At 38.1% G+C, this 25,523-nt stretch overlaps 2 protein-coding genes across 5 annotated transcripts in view; one reads left to right on the forward strand and one right to left on the reverse strand.

Annotated features, from left to right (window-relative positions):
* The window catches only part of LOC140471221 (zinc finger CCCH domain-containing protein 10-like), a 302,904-nt gene that overhangs the window by 218,675 nt on the left and 58,706 nt on the right, over positions 1 to 25,523 (forward strand). Inside the window, exons 5-7 of one of the 3 annotated variants that reach the window (XM_072567155.1) lie at positions 5,792 to 5,845; positions 12,577 to 12,709; positions 16,254 to 18,414. In XM_072567155.1, coding sequence (XP_072423256.1) covers positions 5,792 to 5,845; positions 12,577 to 12,709; positions 16,254 to 16,342 — 276 coding nt within the window. In that variant the 3' untranslated portion in view covers positions 16,343 to 18,414. Of the gene's footprint in view, positions 1 to 5,791; positions 10,883 to 12,576; positions 12,710 to 16,253; positions 18,415 to 25,523 lie in introns of those variants that run through there. The other 2 variants (XR_011956897.1, XM_072567156.1) reach the window with 2 other exon arrangements.
* LOC140471227 (complement C1q-like protein 2) overlaps positions 2,204 to 25,523 on the reverse strand; it is a 72,574-nt gene continuing 49,254 nt past the window's right edge. Inside the window, exons 2-3 of one of the 2 annotated variants that reach the window (XM_072567169.1) lie at positions 22,555 to 22,694; positions 2,204 to 3,291 (exon numbers count right to left, since the gene is read on the reverse strand). In XM_072567169.1, the coding sequence (XP_072423270.1) occupies positions 3,270 to 3,291; positions 22,555 to 22,694 (162 nt within the window). In that variant the 3' untranslated portion in view covers positions 2,204 to 3,269. Of the gene's footprint in view, positions 3,292 to 22,514; positions 22,695 to 25,523 lie in introns of those variants that run through there. The other variant, XM_072567168.1, reaches the window with a different exon arrangement.

The following is a 25,523-nucleotide window of genomic DNA, read 5'->3' on the forward strand; positions in this document are numbered from 1 at the left end:
TAATTCATGAACAGAACTGGAGAGAATGAATATGAGTAATCACTTGGCTATGCAAGTGTTAATTTGCTGCACCAGCTGAATATTGCTCAGCAAAGCCTGAGGGCTGATCTATCCATCTGAAGATTTTATTGATTCTTTTGGACAAACATGAAAAGGCCTCAGGGTTCTGTGTCTAATTGAGGGGTGAATATCACTAGGCTCTTTTTATAAGACTTTGAAGTATTACATGGGTTAGATTTTGGCAAATTATTTTCAATGTTAAACACAAGGTGACACTGAGATACACAACATGCATGTATGAGAGGGTAATATTGGTGCTGGTGAAAAGACATGCCACTTGCAGATTGCCTGCTGTTCAGGAGACAACAAGCTGGGCACATACAGTATGGGCCAGAGATGTTAAATTGAGATTGAGTTATGTTTCTAAGCATCACTCCCTTTCTAGTTGTCCAGAGTTACAATGGACATAAGGCAAATATACTTTTTTGAACAATAATAACCTTTTTTTTAAAGATAAAAACTGTAATCTCACCATTAATGACTAGATACTGGACTAGCCAGTTTTAAGTACAGTGGCTACAAGAGCAGGTTAGAGGCTAAGAACTCTGCCACAACTAACACACTCCCTATCCACTATCTGCAAGACACAAATCAGGAGTGTGATGAAATACTCCCCACTTACCTAGATGGGTCAGTTCCAGAAACAATCAAGAAGCTTATCACCATTCAGGACAAAGCAGTCCACTTGACTAGAACTCCATCCAAAAACATCGAATCCCTCCACAAGTGATGTTATCATCAATGTGTACTATCTACAACATACACTGCAGAAACACATCAAGACTTCTTTGGTAGCATCTTCTAATCCCAGAAACCTCCCATCTAGAAGGACAAGGGCAGCAGATGCATGGGAGTCTGCAAGTTCCCCTCTGAGCCACACATCATCCTAATTTGGAAATATATCATCATTCTTTCAGTGTCACTCGGTCAAAATCCCAGCATTGTTGCTATACCTACATAAATGGACTGCAGCAGACCAAGAAGACAACTCAGCACCATCTTCCTGAGGGTAACTAGGGACAGGCAGCAAATGCTGACCCAGCCTATGAATTAAAAAAACTGCTAATAGTGTTCAAGAGATGTGCTCTCTTGGCCACAAAGCCCTCCTCAGATTTTAGCCTATCCCAGAAACAATGGTATACAGTGAACCATTTCAGAACATTGCACAGCAAATGCAGTGATTTCTTGAATCTTTGAAAGATGAGAGACAACACACACTACAACTGTGAGCACCTTGTGCAAACTATGAATTTCATTGTAACTGGGTGCCTAGGGCTTTTCTGGTGCAGCGGTAGTGTCCCTACCTTTGAGCCACTGTTCCAGCAGGGTGTAATAGCATCCCTGAACAGATTGATTAGAAGTTATCTAAATCAATGTCCACTTCACTTGTTGCTAGGGAGTATCTTAGACTTACACCTAACTACTTGTGAAGTTACCGACTGGCTCACTAATTGTATTTTGATATCTGAATGTTAGTAGTTATTTATATTTTGTACGTATTGATCTCTATTATATATTCTTATATATATGTGCACTATAAATGTGTATTATACATTCTGATTTACACATTTGCAGCTTTTGTATATTGTTTTATATGTGTTATACTTTGATGCATACTTGCAGTGAGGGTTAATTAGCTCAGTTGGATGGACAGCTGGTCAATGGCATAGAGTGGTGCCAACAGTACAGGCTCAGTTCCTGCACTGGCTGAGTTTACCATGGTGGTCCTGCATGATCAACCTTTACCTGAGGTGTGGTGAGCCTCTGGTTAAAGCTCACTTCTAGTTGTCGGTCTCTGTGTGAGAGAACAGTCATCTTGGATGATGGTGACTTTAACTTTAGATACTATATATCCGTAGAATAGACTTGATATAATCATGATTTACACATGAAATGCTAACCTATTAGATATTAATATAAATGTTGTGCACTTCCAGCACCTGCTGTTTTTTATTGTAGGCTTCCAGCACTTGGAACTTTTTAAAATCATAGGAATGATGAAGAGCTTATGCTTGAAATGTCAACTTTCCTGCTCCTCGGATGCTGCCTGACCAGCTGTACTTTTCCAGCATCACATGATTTGGTTCTCAGACAGAGTAGAAATAATCCAACCAAAAGGACATTTAAATAAGAATGCAGAAAGTAAGATAAGTAATGGTGCTTTATTAGACAGATCACTCATATACACGCAACAGGAATCCATGTTGAACTATAATATCTTGAATGACATAGAAATATTTTCCATAAGAAAGCAAATTTATAATGAACAAAGACTTAATAAAATCATTTGAATATCAAAATTATTTTAATTTTTAAATGATTGAAAAATACCACAGACAATCATGCAGGTAATGATGTATATACACTAACATTTAATTGTAAACACTTACATAAATAAATCTGGGAAGTTGTGGAAATTTCAGCCAGACCAACTTCAATTCGTTTCCAAGATAAGCCTACTAGTAATAGTTAACACGCAAGGCTTTCTTTTCTTATATTCCCGCCTCTCCCCCCAAACTTTTAAAAACGCTTTGCCTTCTTCAAAACCTCATGTTTTCACCTCAACCCACCTTCAGCCAGGAAAGCAGGATGAATAGAACCACAACTCACTACATTGCAAAGTTCATCCTGGAGTTAATGCAATACAGGCGCCACAGAGACAGTGTATAAAAGAGCAAAATGGGAAAGTGTAAAAGAGAAAAAGGCACTCACACAATAAATAGCAACAGAGAATGAGATAGAGATGGAGAGAGAACTTGGCAATGCAACCATATATTCCTCCCTTTCACCCCGAAAATACCAGCACAGTCTCCAATCAGTATTTAAAGTACTAACAGGGAAACAAAACTTTGGATTGCTAAAGTTTGTATTGCAGCAGTTTTTTTTTCTGTAGCATAAACAAACATTGGCAGAGTTTAAAAACAGGGTGTTCCTGCCTTGCCCCAAAACTCTCACCAAAGTGCCAATTGTGCACTTGAAATTTTCTGTAACAATGATCATATCCATGTTCTCAACTGAAAGAAGTAACACGTACAATGTTGTGCGTGTATATCTACATGACTATAACAGAGTAAATGTGTATACAAGTGTTCAGGAAAGTACTCATCCTGTCAGTTGCCACAATTTACAATCTTGGTCTGGTACTTTTCCCCATCTTGTTTTTAAGGGTGAACTTGCAGAGCAGTACTTAGCAACCATATGGAAATGTTTCATGTTAATGGGGGCAGCGTGCTGTAATAAAGTGTAAACAGAATAGTTGAAAAAAACGGGAATTAAGCTTAGTGTGTTACACCTTTTAATGCACTCAACAGTTCAGAAAATTTTCAGAATGTGCTTTTGTGGTCTTCTTAAGCCTGCATGTAAGATCTTTGCAAGATATCCTGACCCAGCTTGGCACATTTTATGATATTTAATTACTTTATACTCAAAACACTTCTCTGAAAATTATCAGGTAACATTATTGAGTATGTGAAAAATAATGTGAAATAAATTTCAACATTCCCTACAGTACTGAAAGTTCAAGTGCTGGCTAAAAGATGCCATAGAACATCTCAGAATCAATTTTGTAGGATCTGTATCTGGGATTGAGTCCATATCTTGCTCACTGTAAGAGCACAATTGGAGATTGACACATCAGTTACGTGATTTAAGCAAGCCTTTTATTTTAGTGGTATCTGACATGGTAGATCTCTTGGACCCTGATTATTGGTGAAAATAACAGAGAATCTTTCCTCGCAAAATACTATGTATTTCAAAATCTCTCCCCACACAGTGGATCAGGACAAAAGAAAGATTGCTGCATATTGTAGTTATTTATCCCCAAGTAACACTCCCCTTTAAATGTCAGCTCCTGGAACTGTCACACCTTGAATTTTCAATAGATTCTTCTGTTTGTTATAATCTAACATTGACGTACCAGAATTGTAATGTTGTTTCAACTCTCGGAATGACGTGTACGTTACATACCATATGCACTAACCATGAGAAACCAGTGGGGCTGAATTTCATCTGATACATTCAATGCTCACAGTCTACAGTGGGACATTTATAGAGTCAGAGTCATACAACATGGAAACAGGCCCTTTTGCCTAAATTGTCCATGCCGACCAGATTTCCCAAACCGAACTAGTCCCATTTGCCTGTATTTGGCCCATATCCCTCTAAACCTTTCTTATCCATGTACCTATTTAAATGTTGTAATTGTACCTACCTCTACTGTTTCTTCTGTCAGCTCATTCCATACAAGCACCACTCTCTGTGTGAAAAAGTTCCACCTCTGATCTCTTTTGAATCTTTCTCCTCTCACCTTACACCTAGGCCCCCTAGCTTTGGACTCCCCTAACCCTAGGGAAAAGACCTTGGCTACTCACCTTATCTATGCTCCTCATGATTCTATAAACCTCTTTAAGATCACTCCTCAGTCTCCTATGCTTCAGGGAAAAAGTTCCAGCCTATCCAGCCTCTCCTTATAACTCAAACTTTCCAGTCTCCCTTACATCATTGTGAATCTTTTTTTGCACCCTTTCCAGTTTAATAGCATCCTTCCTATAGCAGGGTGACCAGAATTGTATGCAGTCCTCCAAACGTGACCTTACCAATGTCTTGTACAGCTGTAACATGACATCCCAACTCCTGTACTCAATGTTCTGATCACTACCCTGTCTACCCATGGCACCACTTTGAAGGAACTATGTACTTGCACACCTAGGTCTCTCTGTTTGACAACACTCCCCAGGGCCTACCATTAACTGTGTTAAGTCCTGTCCTGGTTTGTCTTACCAAAAATGCAACACCTTATATGGAGTCATTGGCAATTGACTTTTTGTTCCTCTTGCAATTTATTGGTCTCTTTGTTTTCTAATTATAATCCCAAGTTTGTGAACTCCAAAATGATTACTCTACAACTCAGTAACAGAATTGGAACTTCAGATCGCATTTTGCCAAAATAACATGTTAACTTGCACATCTGTGAATTCCATGTTAGGTTACAATTAGGTGACTGGTATTTGCAGACATCAGTCTTGATTCTGGGACCACAAAAATTTGGGCTTTGATTATTTGTACACGGTCTCTGAAAATTCATTTGACTGTTTGTTTTATGCAAATCAGATATTACAATTGTTTCCTGAATTGTCACCTGATAATTCAGAAAAAGCCAACAAGTTGCAATACATTTCAAGTAAACTAGATAATATAAATAAACTAATTCAAAAATGAGACTAAACCAATTCAAGACAATAAGCTAAATGTAACTATCACATGCATGTGAATAGGGCCACTTGTCATTCTGTACTGGAATTTGACCTTACAGCCATGGTAACACAATATCTAGTACTGTACACAGTAACATTCTATGCATGAGATCATCACAAGATATACAAGCTGATTACATGTATAGATATGAGTACTCTCACACATTATACTTCAGTAATTGGATCAGTGTTTTTGACACCATGAAAATAAAATGCAAATAAGAAGGGATAAACTTCACCTCTTTTTGGTTAAACAATAATCTCCCTAGTCTTGGATGTAAGGTCAATAAGTTGAGCCTTTATACAATTATTTGAAAGCAAAACAAAAAATGACTTTCTGTCCACAAGGTAAATTTCACCAATTGTCCACTGGAACTTTAAAGGAAAATCCATGTAAATCGCACTGCGGAAGTTGTAGTTGGTGATCAGACAAATTCACGCACAGATTAATGGCAAATTACAATTTCTGTTCTTTGCAGAGTTCATGGAATCTTAGAAATTTCAGCACAGAAGGAAGCCACTTGGTCCATCAGGTATGTGCTAGCTCTACATTTTCTTGTTCTTGCCCTTTACCCGTTTTAACAATTTTCTTCAAATTATAATTTTTTCAAGTATCATATTGCAGCTTCAATCAATACTTGTGGCATTGCAACCCATATTCTAATAATCCCTTGCACCCCTTAATCTCCCTTTTTGTATTTATTATCACAAGGCAAGCAATGAAATTTTTCTTGAAAATTCTTTCATAATTTTGGACACTTCTATTTTATAAACTCTCACCTTCACTTCTGTATTCAGTGAATTCAGGCCTAGATCTTCAAGTCAACCATAACTTTTTAGCCGTGGCATCAACAGAATGAATTCATGTTGTAATGTTTCCATTGCTTCAATATCATTCCTACAATGGGGTGTTCACCACTCCATAAAACTGCACTTGCAGCCTCCCCAATATCTTGTACAGTTTTTTTGTATTCGGTGTGCCTTTGGAGAAAACCTAGAATCTCAACATTCAATTAGATCAGTACTGGCAGTAATACTAAATTTCAACATCAAACATAGAGTAAATGAGTACTTGGAAGAAAATAAGCTGATGAAAGCAAATTAACATAGTTCACATCCCACCAACACTGGAGTAATTTGACAGAGTGACTCAGATGGTGGCTAGAAGAGTATAAATAGATGTTCTAAACTGAATTTTTTTAAGACCCTGCACAAGGTATTGCTAACTAAAACTGACGAGCATGGAATTGGAGATAGCCTTATTATATGGATAGGAAACTGACTGGGAGGTAAATCAGTACTGAGGGCCTAGGTTTTCAAATTTGCCTTTAGTTTTGGAATAAAGGAGGGCATATCTAAATGTTCAGATGACACTGGGCTGGAAGACATAGTGAATTGTGAAGAAAAGGAAATTGCAAAAGGACCACAAATTGTGTGCTTGAGTAGTTCGATGGCAGGTGTAATAAAGTGCAAGGTAGTACTTTACGCATGCAAAGAATGGAGTAAAATCTAAATGATAAAGCAAAGTACTTTGGTATCCTAGTGGTCATTAAAAAGCTTGCTTAGAGCTGTGAAGGAGATCAAAAAGCCAATAGATTGCTGGGCGTCATCTCAAGTGATTCAGAATATAAAAGCAAGGAGGTACCATTGCAGTTATCAGTGCCGGTTAGACCTTATTTGAATACTGTGTTCTGTTCTCAGAGTACACCTTAAGATGGATGTACTGCCACTGAGGAAAGTCCAGTAATGATTCATCAAGGTACTAAATGGGATGAAAAAATAATTATAATGAGCAACTAAGTAAACTTGAGTTATCTCCCCTGGAATATAAGGATGTTACAGTGTTTAAAACAACTGAGAGAATTAGCATGAAACATAGAAGGAATGAGTTATTCCTTGAGTTGGGGAACCTAGAGCAAAGGGACATATTTTGAGCTAAATTGCTCTAAAAATACAATCTAGGGAGAATGACCAATAACATGTATGTTATTCCTCACAATTTGCTATGTCCACATCCTGTGAATGAATAATTTGATATCATCAGATTTTGTTGTTGGTCCCTCTTGTATGGCCACTTTCAAATCCTTTATCTGTATGTAGAACAAGATAGTACCACCAAAGATCCCTTGAGCATCCCATTAACAACATAAAATCCAATTACTTCTAAGCTCTGTTTTCTATCCATAAACCATTTCTCTATCCATGCCACACTTGCCATTAATAGCATAGGCCTTATTTTCACAAGTTTTACATGTGTTACTTTATAAAATATTTTCAAAGTTCAAATATGTCAGCTCATTATTTACCCATCTATAAATTTGGTAATTTCCTCAAAAGACTTAAATTAGTCAAACATGACCTGGTTTTTACTGTGCTGACTGTCCTTGATTAGCCCATATCTTTTGAAGTGCTTCCTAATTTTAATAGTTTCGAGCAGCAGTAGGAGGAAAACTAGAATACAGTTTAGCATAATTATTTAATATCTCAGTACAAGTGACCCAGTGGCATTTAGTATCATGAGCTGAGGGAAAAATCAATACAGAAATAGCAGTTAATTCTCTGTTAGCATGTGGAATATAGTAAAGGAAACAAGTTGTGTTTCTTTTTAAAAGGGAAAGGAAAATGGTGAGACTGGTGTACTGACTTCAGAATCAAATTGTTTGGGGAAGCAATTGTTCAGAATCTAGTCAGTGAAAGAATTACTTTAATGACATTTAAATTAAAACTATTCAGTATTTTACATCAATGTATAGAAAAATTGTTTGGTACTGGATGTGGGATAGACAATTACAACATGGTGAATATTTATTTGCTGAATGTTAACAATTCCACATTTAATTGTCCTAAAGTAAAAGATTCACTTGTGTGATCTTGCTATTTCAATAAATTGCTAAGTAATTATTCATTCACAGGATGTGGGCATTGCTGGTTGGACCAGCATTTATTGCCCAGAGAGTAGTGCCCAGAGGGTAGTTAAGAGTCAACCACATTGCTGTGGGTCTGGACTACTTCCCTAAGGGACATTAGGTTTTTCCTAACAATTGACAATAGTTTCATGGTCATCATTAGGCTCACAACTCCAGATTTTTATTGAATTCAAGTCTGCCATAGCAGGATTCAAACTTGAGTTCCCAGAAGGTTACCTGGGACTCTGGATTAATAGTTTAGTGATAATGCCAATAGGCCATCACCTCCCCACTAAATAGCCACCGAGGTACAATGCCAAAGCTTTATGACATACACTGGGGCAGTACAATCTCTCAACACTGTTTGAAGACAGATATTGACACCAGTGTCCATTTATATATTAGAAGAGACACTTCAGTAAATTTCCTCTCAAAATGGGGAAATATTTGTTTTCCTGTGTAATTAATGACCCATAAAGAAAATCTCAGAATACAGAACTTCAAATTGTGGCATTTGCAAAAATGCATTTTTGTTAGTCATTAATTATAGAGGAAAGCTCACAGCATTTTTTTTGTTCAGGAAAATTTTTTCCCCCCTGCTCCTTGTCCATCCCTGCAGTTACATAACTTTCACCAAAATGGATTATTAGATTACATGAGCATCACAGGATTGCAGTTCTAGCCTGTTTCCTTCTCACAAAGAAAATAACACACCTTCCAAATGATTAGCAATCGAATGGCAACATCACTTCAATTAATGGTGCCAGTATTATTTTGCTGAAGAGATTTTTATCAATCCTTTGGTCAGCAGATGACCCTTAATTATTATTCATAACTGCTCTTAACATCACAGTCTGAGAGCTTTTCCTTTGTCCAATAAATTTTCACAATAGGAAACCATTCTTGGCACCCATTCTCAGCACAGAGCACTCTTGGGTCAGCTTTATCACAGCTAGCTACTGTGTGAAGTTCCAATAATGTACGAACCTGAGAAGATCACCCTGTGCCAATGTAAAGTTTTCCATTTTATTCACCAGCCACCCCAATGGCCAATTTGGTAAGATGGCCAAAATATTGATTATATTATAATATTAAAATACTGATAATACATCCACTGGGAAGTATTTGAAGATGGACCTAGTACATTAAACTCTGGTGTACAACAGATAGCGATGACATTTAAACCCATCAGTCTGTGGTGAGGTTGATTCCACATTTCAGGGGTGAAAGGATATATCTAGCCAATTTGTATCACCCAACCACTACCATTGGAGAGCTTTGGTGATTGGAATGCTTCATTCAAAACTATTTGGTTAGTCTTCACCCAGTTGAAATAATAATTAAAATATATAGAACATCACAGGTTTCAATGCAACTTTAGTGACAAACCAGACAAAATCATAGTGTGGTGCCCAAATCTGCGAATAGCATCTCCACTGTATCCAGTAGTTGCTCTCAGCCAGTGCAAAACATCCACTGAACAATATTTACCTTGTGTGGGAGAAATTATGAAAATTAAACTATAATGGGAACTTTATATTTGAGCGTATTATGGGAGCTGTACTGAAATTCTCAAATCAAATGATGTAGGGAACTGCAGAGTATTAAAGAGCTCTGGGAAGGCTAGTAGCTGCTTTCCCTTTAAGTATGATCATAGTCGTCAACCAAATGTGCAGAGAAAGAAGAAAGCATGTTAATAGCGCAATAAATCTTAAAGCATGACATTGACAGTAGCATGGAAAAAAATCCACTTGTTCAAGGATCAATCTCAATATATTTTATCCTTGACCATTCATAGGTAGAAAGTTTCAATTTCAACAGGCAGTTTCTATTTGTCACAGTGTGCAACATTCTGAGTATCAGAATTTAGTTGATTCCCTAAAATCTCGTTTTGATGTTTTTCTATACAAAACATTAACATATATTTTATTTGGATGCTGTCAGACCTGCTATAGCTTTTTAAAGCATTTTGTCTTTATTTCAGATTCTCAGCATTTTAAGGTTTATTTCAAACCATCTTTACGGTTACTGTAATCTTGCCATTATCAATATAGGATTTTGCTTTCCTTTTTCCTTAAAATTGGCTATTGATGGGACTGTAAATGTACTGAGGTGATCAAGTGAGAAAAGCCCTCTATTGGATTTCAGCAACTCTTATTTGTTGACTTATTGACTTCCATACATGAAGTTGTATGTATTCTGTCATGTATGGAAAAAAAACATGTTGCTGCAGTAATCAAACTAAATAGATGATTTTGCGCTTAATTGGGATCATGGCCGAGTAATAGATGCATTCAGCACATCTCAGGGAAAGTACAGGCTGGCAATAGTGACACACAACCTCATTTTACATGCTACAAAGTAAGAAAAATCAGAGAATAAGAATCAATAAAAGCAATATTTTTGACCTAAAAACATTCTTGGATGTGCTAGAACTAACATTTCCTTTTTCATTCAATTAAATACAAGTGCAGCCAACTGTCTTTTCACTAGCATCTCTTATCATTTCAATCTAATAGCAGTTTCTTTTATTATTCTTGTCTTAGTGCCATCTTTTCAACAGAGGTGTTGTATTGTCAAACATCTCCTGGGATGAGTGGATTCTCCTATGATAGATCACTGAGTACATTGGGTCTATATTACTGGAGTTTAGAAGAATGAAAGGTAATCTCATTGATACATAAGATTCTGAAGAGTTTTGTCAGGGTCAATACTAAGATTATCACCCCCTGGCCGGGGAATCTAAAACATGGGGGGAGATGGAGCACAGTCTCATGATAAGAGGCTGATCACCTTGGACTGAGATCAGATGAAATTTCTCCACTCGGGGGTAGTGATTCTTAAGAGTGGCTCACCTGAGAGGGTTGTGGATGCTCTGTTGTTCAACTAATTAAAGCTGAGATATCCAGATTTTTGGGACCGAGTTTGTGTTTAAAGCCTGGAGGAAGGAAAGGATAAAAAAAATCTACAGCTCTGAGATCCTAGGAAAGAATAGGTTTGCATAAAGGGCCAAGATAAATCGTGTTTTCAGCATAAGGGGGAGAGGATGATGTACTTAGAGCTGAGAAGGAATTCATAGTAGCATTAATAGAAGAAGGCTTTTTGGTGTTTATGGTGTTTCTGCTCTATATGAACTACCTCCCTCTCCCTTCATCCAATCTAATTAAGTGCATCTACACTATACATCTTAACTGCTCCCTACAGTTGCAAGTTCCCCATCCAAACAACTCACAAGACGAGGTTTATCCTGAATTCCCTCCTGGATTTATCAGTGACTATTTTTTATTGATGGCCTCTAGTTCATTTGTAGCTCAAGTGGAAGCGGAATAATTTTCTTTTGTCTATCCTATCAAAGTCTTTCATAGGGCTGGAGTTTCATCCTTGAGTCAGGCAGCAGGAGTCAGAAAATTTCCTGGCTGATGCACCTACCTCAGGCAAAAGTGCCCACAAGGATGGGATCTTCATGCCATGCTGGAGATGTTGGGTAGACGTAGGATTTGGCAGGTGCTGGCTGCAGTTGGGCCAGCCAACGTTGGAAAAACTTGCTTGTGCTGTCAGGTGGTGAGACCGTTTGTTTTAAATGACCCAACTCAGTGCTGTGCTTCAGTGATAATCAAAGCAGAAAGTCCCTCCAGCCCTCACCCCTTCATGCTCCCTCCATTCCCACACACTCCCTGTTTCCCCTCCATGTCTCCTTGGGTGTGGACTTGTAGCCTGATCCAGCCCACCTCCTGAAAAGTGCCTGGTGAAAATTGGAAAACCATAGGAATGAGGTTGAAAATCCCAGAATCAGTACTTGCTTGCCATTTTTAAAGGCAAGTCATTTTTGCCAAGTCATCCGGACTCCCTGAAAATCCAAGCTGTAATCTTTAAGTCCTATATCAGAATAACCTGTCAGTCTTTTTTTTTCTAGCCAGTTCAATTTTTCCTGATAGGCATAATCTCAGCTCTGGGATGATGCTGGTAAACCTCTGTTGCACTGTGACTTTTATAATAATATGGAAACCAGAACTGTTCACAGTACTCCAAGGATGTTCCAACCAAAGTTCAATACAAAATTAACATAACTTCTCTGCATTTCAATTCTATCCCTCTAGAGATGAATGCCAGCAATTTTTGTTTTAGTAATGGCTTTAACAACCGGTGTCATGTTTTTAATGATTTCCATGTTTATACCCCAGATCACTGTTTCTCTCTGCCATTTAGACACTTATTTTCCAAGGAGTGTGTGGCCTCGATCAAAATTTAGTACCTTGTACTGATATATATTGAATTAATTTGCCAATCACTTGCCTACTCTGCAATTTTATTGATATATTCTTGTATTTTGTCATAACTCTCTATTGTATTTGCTATAGTCCCCAGTTTGGTGTCATTTGCAAATTGTGAAATTGTACTTCTGGTGCCTGTGTCCAAATCATTCAATGAAAATTGTGAACAGCGGGCCCAGCACTGATCCTTGTGGAACATCACTTTTCATCATTTGCCAATGTGGGTAACTACTTAATCTCTACTTGTTATTTACTATTCATTCTTTTGCTTGTATCGTTGACTCCACATGTTCTCCAAATCACCTATCAACCAATTTTATTTTGTATGCTGTCCTGATATAGGTTCAAGCTCTTCAGTCCTTACAATACCCAAGTGATCAAACATCTTCTCCTGCAGCAATGCTTTTTTTGAATTCCAAACATATCTACTTTAAAAAATACATTAAGATACATTATATCTCAGTTGAGCCACCAAATGGACAGTTTATCTGTGACCAACTGTTCAACAACAGAAAAGTCAGGGAACCAGAAAAATTATATGGACACACAACTACTGCAGATCATGGTATATAAGTGACTGCAACATATAAGATGACCCTATTTTACCAGTGCACATTTAGGACAGTCAAATTCACTTTTCTCAGCTCAGCAATGTGTTTAGGGTTATACTTACTTTTTAAAACAATGCATGCAATCAAATAGATGATATGGGCTGAATTGCCAAGAAAATGCATGGGAATTTAAGATGCCCACATGAAACAATGTGCATTGCAACTACTAAACAGAAATTGGCTGTCTTGCAAAAAGAATAACACATGAAGCTTGATTTAATCTGAAAATCATAAAATTTGTTAACTCATTGAATCACTGTGCTAAAGCAAGGGAACTCGCTGTTAGAGAAAAGCTGGTGTGAGAATAGAAGAAGGAGGAATCCACCCTGAAGAAGATGCCCAAGATCAAATGAACCACGAGAACAGGGACAAGCTATTGGCCTGGTCTTGAGAAGCAAGTGTTGGAACGGATCCTCAAAAATAGTCAGAATGGTTACATCATCACCAGAAATGCAATGCATACAAACATACTTAAGTGGGCTAAACCAAACCCTGAGTCCAGCAAAGATTTCAGAGCAACAGAACAAAAATGTCTGAAGTTGCACCAGAAGATAATGCAGAAGAGAGTTGACCGGTTTCCTGCGATTTTTCTCTTAGGAGCAAAAACACAACTGCCCATTATGTTCCATCGGCAACATAGATAACATTTTTACATGGCTCAACAGCCACACTACGAGTGAAAAATTACGAAAGCAGGTGATTCTGCCCATCAAGTCCACACCAATGCTCTGAATCCCATCCAGACCCACTCTATTCCTGTAACCTTGCATTTCTCATGGCTAATTCACCTAACCTGCACATCCCTGTACACTGAGCAATTTAGCACAGCCAATCCATTTATAATCTACTTTCTTTGGACTGGAAGGAAACCAGAGCATCCAGAGGGGACCTGCGCAGACATGGATGTGTAAACTCCACACAGACAGTCATCTGAGGCTGGAATCAAACCTGGGTCTCTGGTGCTGTGAGGCAGCAGTGCTAACCACTGAGACACCATGCCACCCCAGAGAAAATGAGTGGATCAATAATGTGTGGAATAAGCATCTCAGTGGCCTATCGGTATAGTAAGTGTGCTGATCCTACATAAGCAAAGAGATCAAGAGGTGCCTACAAAGAAATAAAACCCAAATTGCAGTTATAGCAGGTGTTTTGACATCAATTGTACAATCTTTGGATGTGTACCCAACACACCATTCAAGGATCATCTTTGTGGCAAATGGAATAGGAGGATGATTGATGAAGAAAAAAATCTTCACCTAAAGCAAAAATATATATGCTGCTCTGCTTGATGTTTCATGCGGTTTTGTCATCAAATCATGGGTTTGCTATTCACGTATGAAGTATTAGCAGATAATTTTTAAAAATGTGAAATTTCCAATTCAGTGGATGCAGATTGATTTTTCAATCAGTGGATGATTTGTTGTGGAGAAATGATTATGAAACCAAAATTGCCATCACCAAAGTGACTCAATGAGTTCAATGAACTCTTTGCAATTGATGCCAAAGACCGTGCATTTGATTATTTGTAAAATGTTTTGATTGTGGTTCAAGCTTTCCTTACAGAATTAATCAATTCAACAAAACTCAATGATTTAATTTGAGTTACTCATTATTTTCTTCACATTTCAAAATGCAATCACCAAAACCGTTGGTTCACAATTTAAAGTTGGCATAAAAGTGTTTTGAAGGTTCTAAATTTAATTTATAGGCCACTGTCTGTAGAATGCTGAAAAACAAGGAGGAAGTTTTCTGTTGTAAATATAGCTCTGAGCTAGATGGGTACTATCTAAGGAAAAATCCATTGCTTGGAAATTCCTGCCCTTTAAAGGAATAAGTATGGAAAGAAAAAATAAAAGAGACCTAAGGGGCAACTTTTTCACGCAGAGGGTGATACGTGTATGGAATGAGCTGCCAGAGGAAATGGTGGAGGCTGGTATGATTGCAATATTTAAGAGGCATTTGGATGGATATGTGAATAGGAAGGGTTTGGAGGGATATGGGCCGGGTGCTGGCAGGTGGGACTAGATTAGGTTGGGATATCTGGTCGGCATGGACGGGTTGGACCGAAGGGTCTGTTTCCATGCTGTACATCTCTATGACTCTATATCACAGTGTACTTCACATTGATTATTTTGAAAGTGTGTTTTAAAACACTTGTCATGTGGTTTTGGAAACTTAGACTATTTATAAAAACCAAAACATTGCCCTCGCCTGAACGTTTTCCAGTAGAAGTAGCTTTCTGACATCATTTGTAATTTTGAATGGAAAGGAACATAAATATAAGTGATAATACACTGATACTCTATGTCATGCAGTGCCTATGTCTATGCCTTGCAGTGAGCTGAAACATCATTGCCTAAATCAGTTTTTTACTGAAGATTTGAAAGGTATACAATGGTATTCATTCTGTTGAAACATTTCATATGCACTTGATCTTATTGGGTTAAAAACACAGCTTTGTCAGATCTGCTAGCTCCCCAAGCAAAGAGACATTTTGCCAAACGTTTCTTTTTCATACATACTTTTCTTCTTTAAATTGTACAGTGGATTATAAATCATATATTCAAAACATAAATAATAGCCTACTCCAAAGAGCAAACTGGGAATGCTGATAGAATCCTGCCTCCTTAAGTTTTGATAATTAGACGGGCAGAAATTGTTTTCATTGACAGGAAGTCAAACAGCACTGATTTATGCTGTTGGCAATGAAGGGAATTTGTTTTAGGCAGTAAGTTGTTATGAAATGGTGCGAGCCGATTCAGTCTTAACTCTGAAAACAGAGCTGGCTATACTTGAAGGGGAAATAATTTGCAGGGTTGTGGGGGAAAAAAGCAAAAGAGTTAGTCTATAGCTTTTTCAAAAAGGTTGCACAGATATGATGGACCAAATAATCTCCTTCTGTATTGCATGATTTTATAACTCTCAGAAACAGACGCCTTTCTAATTTCTTCGTGTTAATTCCACTTGTTTGTTCAAAGTACAAAATGGTCCAGTTATCATGTCACCAGTCTAGAGTACATTGGCCAGCACCCCTCCTGTGGTTAGAGTACATTTGCTGCAGTGACAATTTACAATACTTTGTTCACGTTGTGCTATGTGAGATACATTCCTCCTCAAGCTGCTCTGCTTACTAATGACCATCTCTGTTCACAGGGGAGCTAGTTCTGGTGATCCAAGCAGAACAACAAAATCCCACAAATCAATCACTTGCAGAAACTGTGGACTTTAATCAACGTGTGTGATTAATTTGCTGCTTCACTGTGGAATAATGAAGCTGGAAGTTTAGCAATACACAATGTGAAGAAGGCGCCAAGACCAATGGCAAGAGCTTTGTATCACCTGGTGACCAGTATGCATTTTATATGGTTCACCGTACAAATAAAATGCCAGAATCCTGATCCTACATCAGTGGTGTGTCACCAATATAATGATAAAATGATCATTAAAAAGTATAATATTTCTGAAATCTAAGTCACTAACATAAAAGAAACTCTAGTTCTTAGACAGTCCAAGGTGAATTACAATGTAGTAATTTAATCTTTGCTTTATTTTAACATTTAATGATATCTTTTGTAAAATCTTGTAATGCATTGTCTGGTGTCATTGAGTCATAATCAGAGTATTACAGAACAGAAAGAGGCCCTTCAGCCTATCATGTCCATACCAGTCATCAAGCACCCTATCTAGTCATGTCCCAGAATCAGAACTGACACATTACATCTGTGGCCTAACCAACACCCTACACAGCTTCATCAGTGATATCTTTGATTTAGTCAGTTAAATAAAGTTAAAAACTAATGTGAGCCACTATCACAATTTACAGTTATTGATATTACTCAATGTTAAGCATTGCCTTATTCATGGCCCACTTTCAAATGGTCTCCAAAGCACTCTTTTAGAGAGGATGGGAGGTATTTTGAATGCAGCTCTTTTGTTATTCTGTGTGTTTGTTGTCATACCCTACTAGCTTACGTTTGCTTCCTCTTGCTGGAGAGCAAAGAAAAGGAGTGGGAATGTCGCTAAAATTAACGGTGTCAATATTCCACAGTGGAACAGGCTGAGAATGGCAATTGTTGAAGAACATTGAAAAGCAAGTCTGCCTGGGGTTGCAGGACAGGTGGCTGATAATTGACCCTTGGGTCATATCAGGAATTCACTGGAGAGTGCACATTAAGTAAAATATCAATTCATTCTGGATGGTGAGTGCACGTTTACATTTGACTGAAACATATACATGCTATAAACTATATAGCATCTGTGAAGAAGCTACTATTTTAGAGAAAAATTAAAAGTTCTTTCATTTATATGTTGTCTTATCTCAGAAATGTTTCAAAAAATATTTCACAGAAAGGTATATGCAGCAGCAGCCACTTTGCGCACAGAAAGATTTCACAGCCAAAATACTAGATGCATGACCCAATCATCTCATGATGATGGAAGGAGGTATTTTGGCCAAGAATCTAGGGGAAGTCTGCACTTCTTCCAGCTGTGTCAAGGGAAACTTCAACCCATTGTCAAAACACATAAGATAAAGACCACAAATGACTGGAGGAACCTACAAGAGCAAATTTGCCTGCCTGGCTTCTGACAATCATGTTTGCTCTGATACCCATAGAATACTTGTTACTGGTTTTATTCTAAAGTACAAAGACCTTTTAAATTGATCTTTGTGGCTGCTGGCAATACAAATAGATGCACTATTTAGATGAGATATTAAAATATCGTTTAATGTGTAAGAGAACTTGTAATATCAAAGTGTCTTATTATATTTCTCATGCCATTTCAGTACAACCTTCCAAACCTTGAATCCTCTCCCCTCCACCTAGAAGGGCAAGGGCAGCAGATACATGGGAACACTGCCACCTGCAAGTTCTCCTCCAAGCCATACATCAACATGACTTAGAACTATGTTGCTGTTCCTTCTCTGTCAATGAATCAAAATCTTGGAGATGTTTTCCTAACAGCATGTGGGTCTACCTACACTAGATGGACTGCAGTGATCAAAATGATGGTTCACCACCATCTTCTCAAGGGCAATTAGGGATGGGCAATAAATGGCAGGTATGCTAGTGAAACTCACATTCCATTAAAGAAAAAAGTGCTTCATATACATTATTTTGAAGTGACTGTTATGTAGACAGTTATGGCAGCCATTTCACACACTAAATCCCACAAAATTCAATGAAATGATTCACAAGCTAATCTGCTTTTGGTGTGTTGTTTGAGGAAAGAGAATCAGCTAAGGCACTGGGAGAATGATGTCAATTAGAGTGTCCTCACTTTCTCCTCGTCAATTAGAGTGGTACGAGTAAAGCACAGCAGGTCAGGCAGCATCCGAGGAGCTGGAAAATCGACATTTCGGGCAGAAGCCCTTCATCAGGAAGGGTGACAAAGCCCTTCCTGATGAAGGGATCCTGCCCAAAACGTTGATTTTCCTGCTCCTCGAATGCTGCCTGACCTGCTGTGCTTTTCCAGCACCACACTAATCTAGACTCTAATCTCGAGCATCTGCAGTACTCACTTTCACCTAGTTGACTGGGAGAATGATGGCCATTGAAACTTTAGCATTCATTTGAACAGAACTGGTTCACCAACTTGGTTTGAAAATGAAATCTCTGACATTGCATCGCTCCCTCAATACTGCACCAGAATGACAGCCTATCAGGTACTCAACTACTGGATTGGAACTTGAACCCACAAATTTCTGACTCAAAATAAAACCTGAACTGAGGTGATTCTTGATAGCAGGAAAACATTGCTAATAGAGAAGACAATATTTTCTGAGAGGAGCCAGCTGATTTGACAGTGAGTGAGCTAATATACATTTATCCAGTATCTCAAATGGATAGTAAACTACATAAGTCATACACATTTCCTGCGTAAATGGTGTCCACCTTCCGTCTACACTTGTGCTATATGTGTGACTGCAGACCTTTTTTATGCTGTGTACAATGAACAGTATTTGTTGTAAAGTTGGTATATAATAACTTATTTTTATGTGCATATCAAAGGTATACTGGAGGCAATCACCTCCAGTACCACATCCTACATGATCGTTCTTCTAAACGTTATGCGCTAGTAAGCTGTTTGGCTGTGAGATCCGTAATAAATAAGGCAATCCTGACATCAGGCAAAGTCCACCCACATTACTCTCCTTCCAGTGAAAGTATGCAGGCTATTATTGATACGAAGTTACTTAGTATCATATTATTGTTGATTTCTTCAGAAGTCAATGAGATGGGGTTGACCTGAGGAATAAATATCAACTTGCATGCTGCTTTGGAGCAGGGAAGCTTGGAGGCGTTAAAAACGACTAAGGTAGAAATAACTGTCATGTACCTACTCCATAGAATCCCTTATATTGTCCTGCCACCTTCTGTGACAAAGTTATTTCTCCTTAGATCATTTTCCCAGACAAATTCATTATCACTTAGGCAAAGAAAAGTTTTCATTAGAAAGATTTACCTGGGTTCAGACTTTCCATCTAATTTTACTTAGCATACTTGCAGCGAGTACTCATGCAGATTAGAAGTGACTGACAACATCAGCCCATTTATACAAGAATAAATAAGAGCTGAAAGTTTATTCATTTTGGGATGAATTTGGTACATCACCAGCTTCTAAAACATGAAAAAGCAGGTGAGATGACCAGCCACCATCAAAAAGGGGATGTTATTCAAGAACTGGGAATTTATTGGCAGAAAAAACTGGATTCAATTGTAATTCATTTGAATCCTGTGCAAAGCACTACTTCTGTAATAAATGCCGAACAGTGCATATGCTATTATGTATGATATGCGCATAGTACAAACCAGTCTACTTAACATGCATGGCAAATTTGTTTCATAGAACATAGAACAGTACAGCACAATACAGGCCCTTCAACCCTCGATGCTGACCTTTTATCCTACTGTGAGGTCAAACTAACCTACAATCCCTTCATTTTACTATCATCCATGTGTCTATCCAAGATTCGCTTAAATGTCCCTAATATATCTGATTCTACTACCACTGCTAGCAGTGCATTCCACACACCCACCACTCTCTGTGTAAAGAACCTACCTTTGACATCTCCCTTAAACTTTCCTCCAATTACCTTAAAATTGTGTCCCCTCGTGATAGCCATTTCTGGCCTGGGAAAAAGTCTCAGGCTATCCACTCTATCTACGCCTCTCATCATCTTGTACACCTCTATCAAGTCATCTGTCATCCTTCTTCATTTCCTTTCAGTTCAATTACATTAGCCCTATTTACATGAAGGTATCATCTTATTATTAATTCTTGTGTTAAATAATTAGCATTTTTAGCCATTTTGGATGTCTATCTGTGCAGAATTTGCAAGGGGGTCCCTAAAACTCTAACTTAATTTGACACAGTGCTAAAACTAGGTGACACACTTGTAAAGAGAAGGTTTTGAATTCATGTAAGGAGCATCAATATCACTCACGGCCTCAGGCTGGTGATGTTCTAGTCTACTGTATTTTTCATAGAATTAATCACTATTAACCTTGCGCTCCATGGGGTGCATACTCAAGATTAGAAGAAACTAATAATTTAATCATAAGGAATTTCAACTGCAATATTCATAAATGTGTGCAAACATGGGAAACAAGGTCAAAATCAATTTTGAGAACTTGAATGCACTAGTCAACAAGTTAATCATTTTTAGAATTCTCATTTATGGAGTCCCATTCAATGATTTTGCAGATCTGTGTGGTTTTCTGGGTAATTTATACAGGCAAAACATCTGTAAGTCACTCAGAATTACAGAACTGCTCATCTTTCTGGTGAGTAATTAACAATGTTCATTCTGTCAGTGACCAATTGGACAGCAATTCCAAGCAGAAAAAAACACTTAAAAGACCTCCTGTGTTTGTTGCAGAATTTTGGAATCACCAGATTCTGCCAAATTCTAACTTCAGCCAGGTTTAGTAAGATTAAGATTCTCATGCAGAATTACAAATGTCCTATAAATATTTTGATACACATACTTATTATGTTAATACTGAAATTTGTGTGTGCAATTGAATTTTAAAAAAGCACACAGTAATTTCAGACAAACATTTTAATTGCATGAGAGCAATGCTGATCAAGAATATATACTCTTATATTTCTTCTTTCTATTGGAACCTTCCTTTGTATGCCTTGTCAGTGAACCAATAAACAATGTTGTCAAGGATAAAGGCAAATCATCTTACTGATAAACGGAAGCTGACTTCCATGATAAGACTTCACAACACCTAGAAGAGTGGAAGTGATGGTCTGCTAACAGGACTGTGCCAGTTTATGATAAAGGTAAGACTAGGACTGGTGAACTGCAGGAGTTGAAACTCCAACCTAGATAATGTTGAAAGTAAACATTTTCACGCTTATATTTTTATGCTAACTCTTGGACCCTTTATTTATTTTGCAAATTAAAGTGATATTAGCAACAGGGTGTAGCCAGCAAAAAGAACAAATATTTCATAAATTTCATCTTGGTAATTGCTGGGAACATAGATGGTTAATATGTAGAAAAACAGCACCATTCAAATTAGGCAAGAGAAAAGAGACTTGCATGAACGTAGCGCCTTATCACAATGAGCTTCTTTGAAGTGCAGTGATTGTTGTTACATAGGCGAATGCAGCAGCCATTTTGCGCAAGCAAGATCCCAAAAATAGAAATGAGATGATTGGCCTATCAATAGTTTATTCAGGTTGCTAGCTGAGGGAGAAAGTAGTGCCATAGGTTCTTTAACATCCACCTGAACTATTAGAACAGGCAGATTGAGCCTGGCAATTTTTTTACCAAGTTTATATTGCTGCCCATAATCTCAGTGGACAATATCACCACTGATGATATCATGGGTTAACTGACAGCCAGGCTCTTTCCACTGCTGATATAAACATGACATCATCCAGTGGAATAGGTTACTTGTATAAAGCAGGAAAAAAAAATTAAGATGCAGTATCAGGATTTGGAACTTTTGCTTTTTAGGTTAAATAATGGAGCTTTACCTGTCAAATTATATAAAGCATACTGTTGGGTTGAAATTTAATTAAAGTTAATGTCAGATATGCTTCTGGCACACATACCTGCCATAAAGTCAGATTGTGCCATGTTAGTTAATTGGTGTTCATCATTATTTAACCCTCTGGATTTTTATATACAGTTGTTTAGCGCCAGTGCTTTTGCTTATCCCAGTATTTTACATACTGCTCTCACATTGTTAATAGCTTGATACACTAAAATGAAGAAAAAGTTATTTTGAAGCAAGAAATAAAATTGCAAAAGAATCTTTGATTTATCTACTGAACAACTGAACAGTTAGGATCTTGGGGGTTTGCTAATTCTGTGTTCCATTTGACCTTCTGATCGACACTAAACACATTCTTCCCTGGTTGGTCTGCAAAATAACACAAAGGTGCCTCTACTCAGTCTGGGTAGATGATGAAACCAGAAAAGGTGCTATACTTGTTGTTATTGCCGCCATGAACTTTCCCTCCGTCAAGTTTCACGTAAACTTCATCCCCAACATCCAGGTGTAAGATGACACTGTTGCTGGCGTAGTCATAGTTCTGATCAGCATCTTGAGCAATGGCACTGGCTCGTACCTGAACCAAGATAGAATACAACAGTTATCATTGAGATCAAACAATCATTCAGGCTATTGTAATAAAAGCAAAATCCTGCAATGCTGGAGATCATAGAATCCCTATAGTTTGGAAACAGGCCATTTGGTCCAACCAGTCCACACCGACCCTCCAAAGAGTAACCCACCCAGACCTGTTCTCCTGACTAATGCGCCTAACCTACACATCCCTAAACACTATGGGTAGTTTTGCATGGCCAATCCACCTAACCTGCACATCTTTGGACTGTGGGGTGAAACCAGAGCACCCGGAGGAAACCCACACAAGACACGGGGAGAATGTGCAAATTCCACACAGACAGTTGCCCGAGGCTGGAATCAAACCTAGGTCCCTGGCGCTGGGAGGCTGCAGTGCTAACCACTGAGTCAACATGCCGCCCAAAATTAAATCTGTGTCCCATGTGCTGAAATATGCCCAAGTGCTACCATGCCACCTGAGATCTGGAACCAAAACAGAAAGCGGTAGAGAAACTCAGCAGGTCTTGCAGCATCTGTGGAGAGAGAGAAAGAGAGTTATTGTTTCAAATCCGATATAACTTCTTCAGAATTTCAGAAGTTCAATTTTAAACTGAATCATTAGAAGAAAGTTGTACACACACATCTAATCTGAACTCTCTTTTGGTGGTGTGTGATCAGAGTATCATCAACCCAAACGCAGCGTAAGCTGCTGTGTGAAATGAAGTTACAGATCAGCATGTGGGCAACATCGTTTTTGCCCATCCCCAATTACCCTTGAACTGAACAGCTGGCCAAGCTATTTACAGGGAAGTTCAGAATCAACCACATTGGTCTGGAGTCATATGTAATCCAGACCAGGTAAGGATGCCCTTCCCTAAAGGGTATTTGTGAATCAGATGTTTTCATAGTCATATTAAGTTAGCGTTTAATTACAGATTTCATTCACTGAATTCAAATTTCACCACCTACTATGGTGGAATATGACCTACATCCTTAGAGCATTTACCTAAGCCTCTGGGTTACTTGTCCAGTGATATTACCATTATCACACCACCTGTGAATGTTCCACCCAGGTTCATAATTAAAAGTGGATTGCTCCAAATTTAGCTGTAATAAAATTCCATCTTCCATGAAATCCTTAAATGAGTTATTGCTCATACCGAAACGGCCACAGAGCTTTGAAATTGTCCTAGTGTTTTAGTACAAACCCTCTGGAATTTACAGATGATCCAAGAAGGCTTCTTAAAACAGTTTTCACAATCCTGTGAGACATCTACAAAATCACAACAGCAATACTGCAAATCCTCAGGCTGCCACAGAAGTTTATATGCTGGAACAGAAAATCTGTGTACAATGAACCTGAGAGAATTTAAATAATAGGTGCCAATGTATAATAGCAAATAAATCTTTGAAGGTTAGACGATAATTTTGGTGCGAAATAATATTTTTTGTGCAAAGTTAATATATAAAAATAAAATCGACTCTTTGTAACATTACCTATTAGATGGTTTACATGTCAAAGCCCTTGGCTGTGATCCAAGTTACATAAGCACAGAAAAAAAGAAATTCAAGGTTCAAAAAACATCTGTTCAATATACTAAATACTCTCCCAATATTATCCTTTTTAAAATAATTTCAGCTCTATAGTAAATAGTATTTAAGCTTTATAGCTAGTTTTCTCCTCTGCTCTCCTGAAGGTGTTAATCCATGGTGGGACATTATTCCCTGGTCACAGGCACCTTGATCATTATTACTATTGTTATTATTCCACTTACAGGGCACCACAGTCAACCCTGTTTCTGACATCCACATCAGCACTGACACTTGATGTAATCACCTCAGAAGAGTTAGATGCCCTTTCACCTCATCTTGGTGCAGATCATCTAATACATCACAGATCAGGAATAGAACTACTGGATCTTTCTGATTAGATTCCCTACAGTATGGAAACAGGCCCTTCAGCCCAACATGGCCACACCAACCCTCTGAAGAGTAACCCACCCAGACCCATTCACCAACATTTACCCCTGACTAATGCACCTATCACTATGGGCAATTTAGCATGGCCAATTCACCTGACCTGCACATCTTTGGATTGTGGGAGGAAGCCCACGCAGACACACGGAGAACGTGAAAACTCCACACAGCCACCATGCTACCCCGATTAGTTTGGCTCAGTACAATAACAGGTGTAGTCTTCAGGAATTCAGCTTATACCTAAATTCCTTTACACCTTTTCGTACAAGGCTTTTTATACTCGACTTGAACTAAATTGCCATGAATTTAAATACACCTGAATGGACAAGTAAATTACATAAGGGTTTGTCAAGCTGCATAGTATTTGTTTTCTAAACAAATACATAGTGCAAAAGACTAATTTTAAGATATGATTTCTGCAATACAATGCTGCTGCTCAGTGTTTGGCAGGAACATTCAGCACTGTCTGGGGCCTCACTTTCTAATATGATGTGTCCCTGAGTCTACCCTTGACAGGTCCCAAGACATCAACTGTCAACACCAATTGTTGATTTTCCCCTTCTTCACTTTCTCAACACATGATCAATTGTGCAGCTTAAAAGAGGCATTATGCTGTTCTTCAGAGCTATACATAAAAAAAACTATCCCACACATTGCCTTGTTTGCGCTTGTTAAGGTGAAAGATGACTAGAAAATGCAGCAATTTTCTTTATCTGCATCCAAGAATTTATCCAGAGTACCTAAGGACATGTCAGGCGGCATCAGACTACATTGCCTAACTGAATTGTTTCGAACTAGGATATTAAATAATGATTGCATATCAGGATGAAGGTCTTTAGGCACCTTTCTTGCTACA

Source organism: Chiloscyllium punctatum, chromosome X (assembly GCF_047496795.1).
Source record: "Chiloscyllium punctatum isolate Juve2018m chromosome X, sChiPun1.3, whole genome shotgun sequence".
Lineage (NCBI taxonomy): Eukaryota > Metazoa > Chordata > Chondrichthyes > Orectolobiformes > Hemiscylliidae > Chiloscyllium > Chiloscyllium punctatum.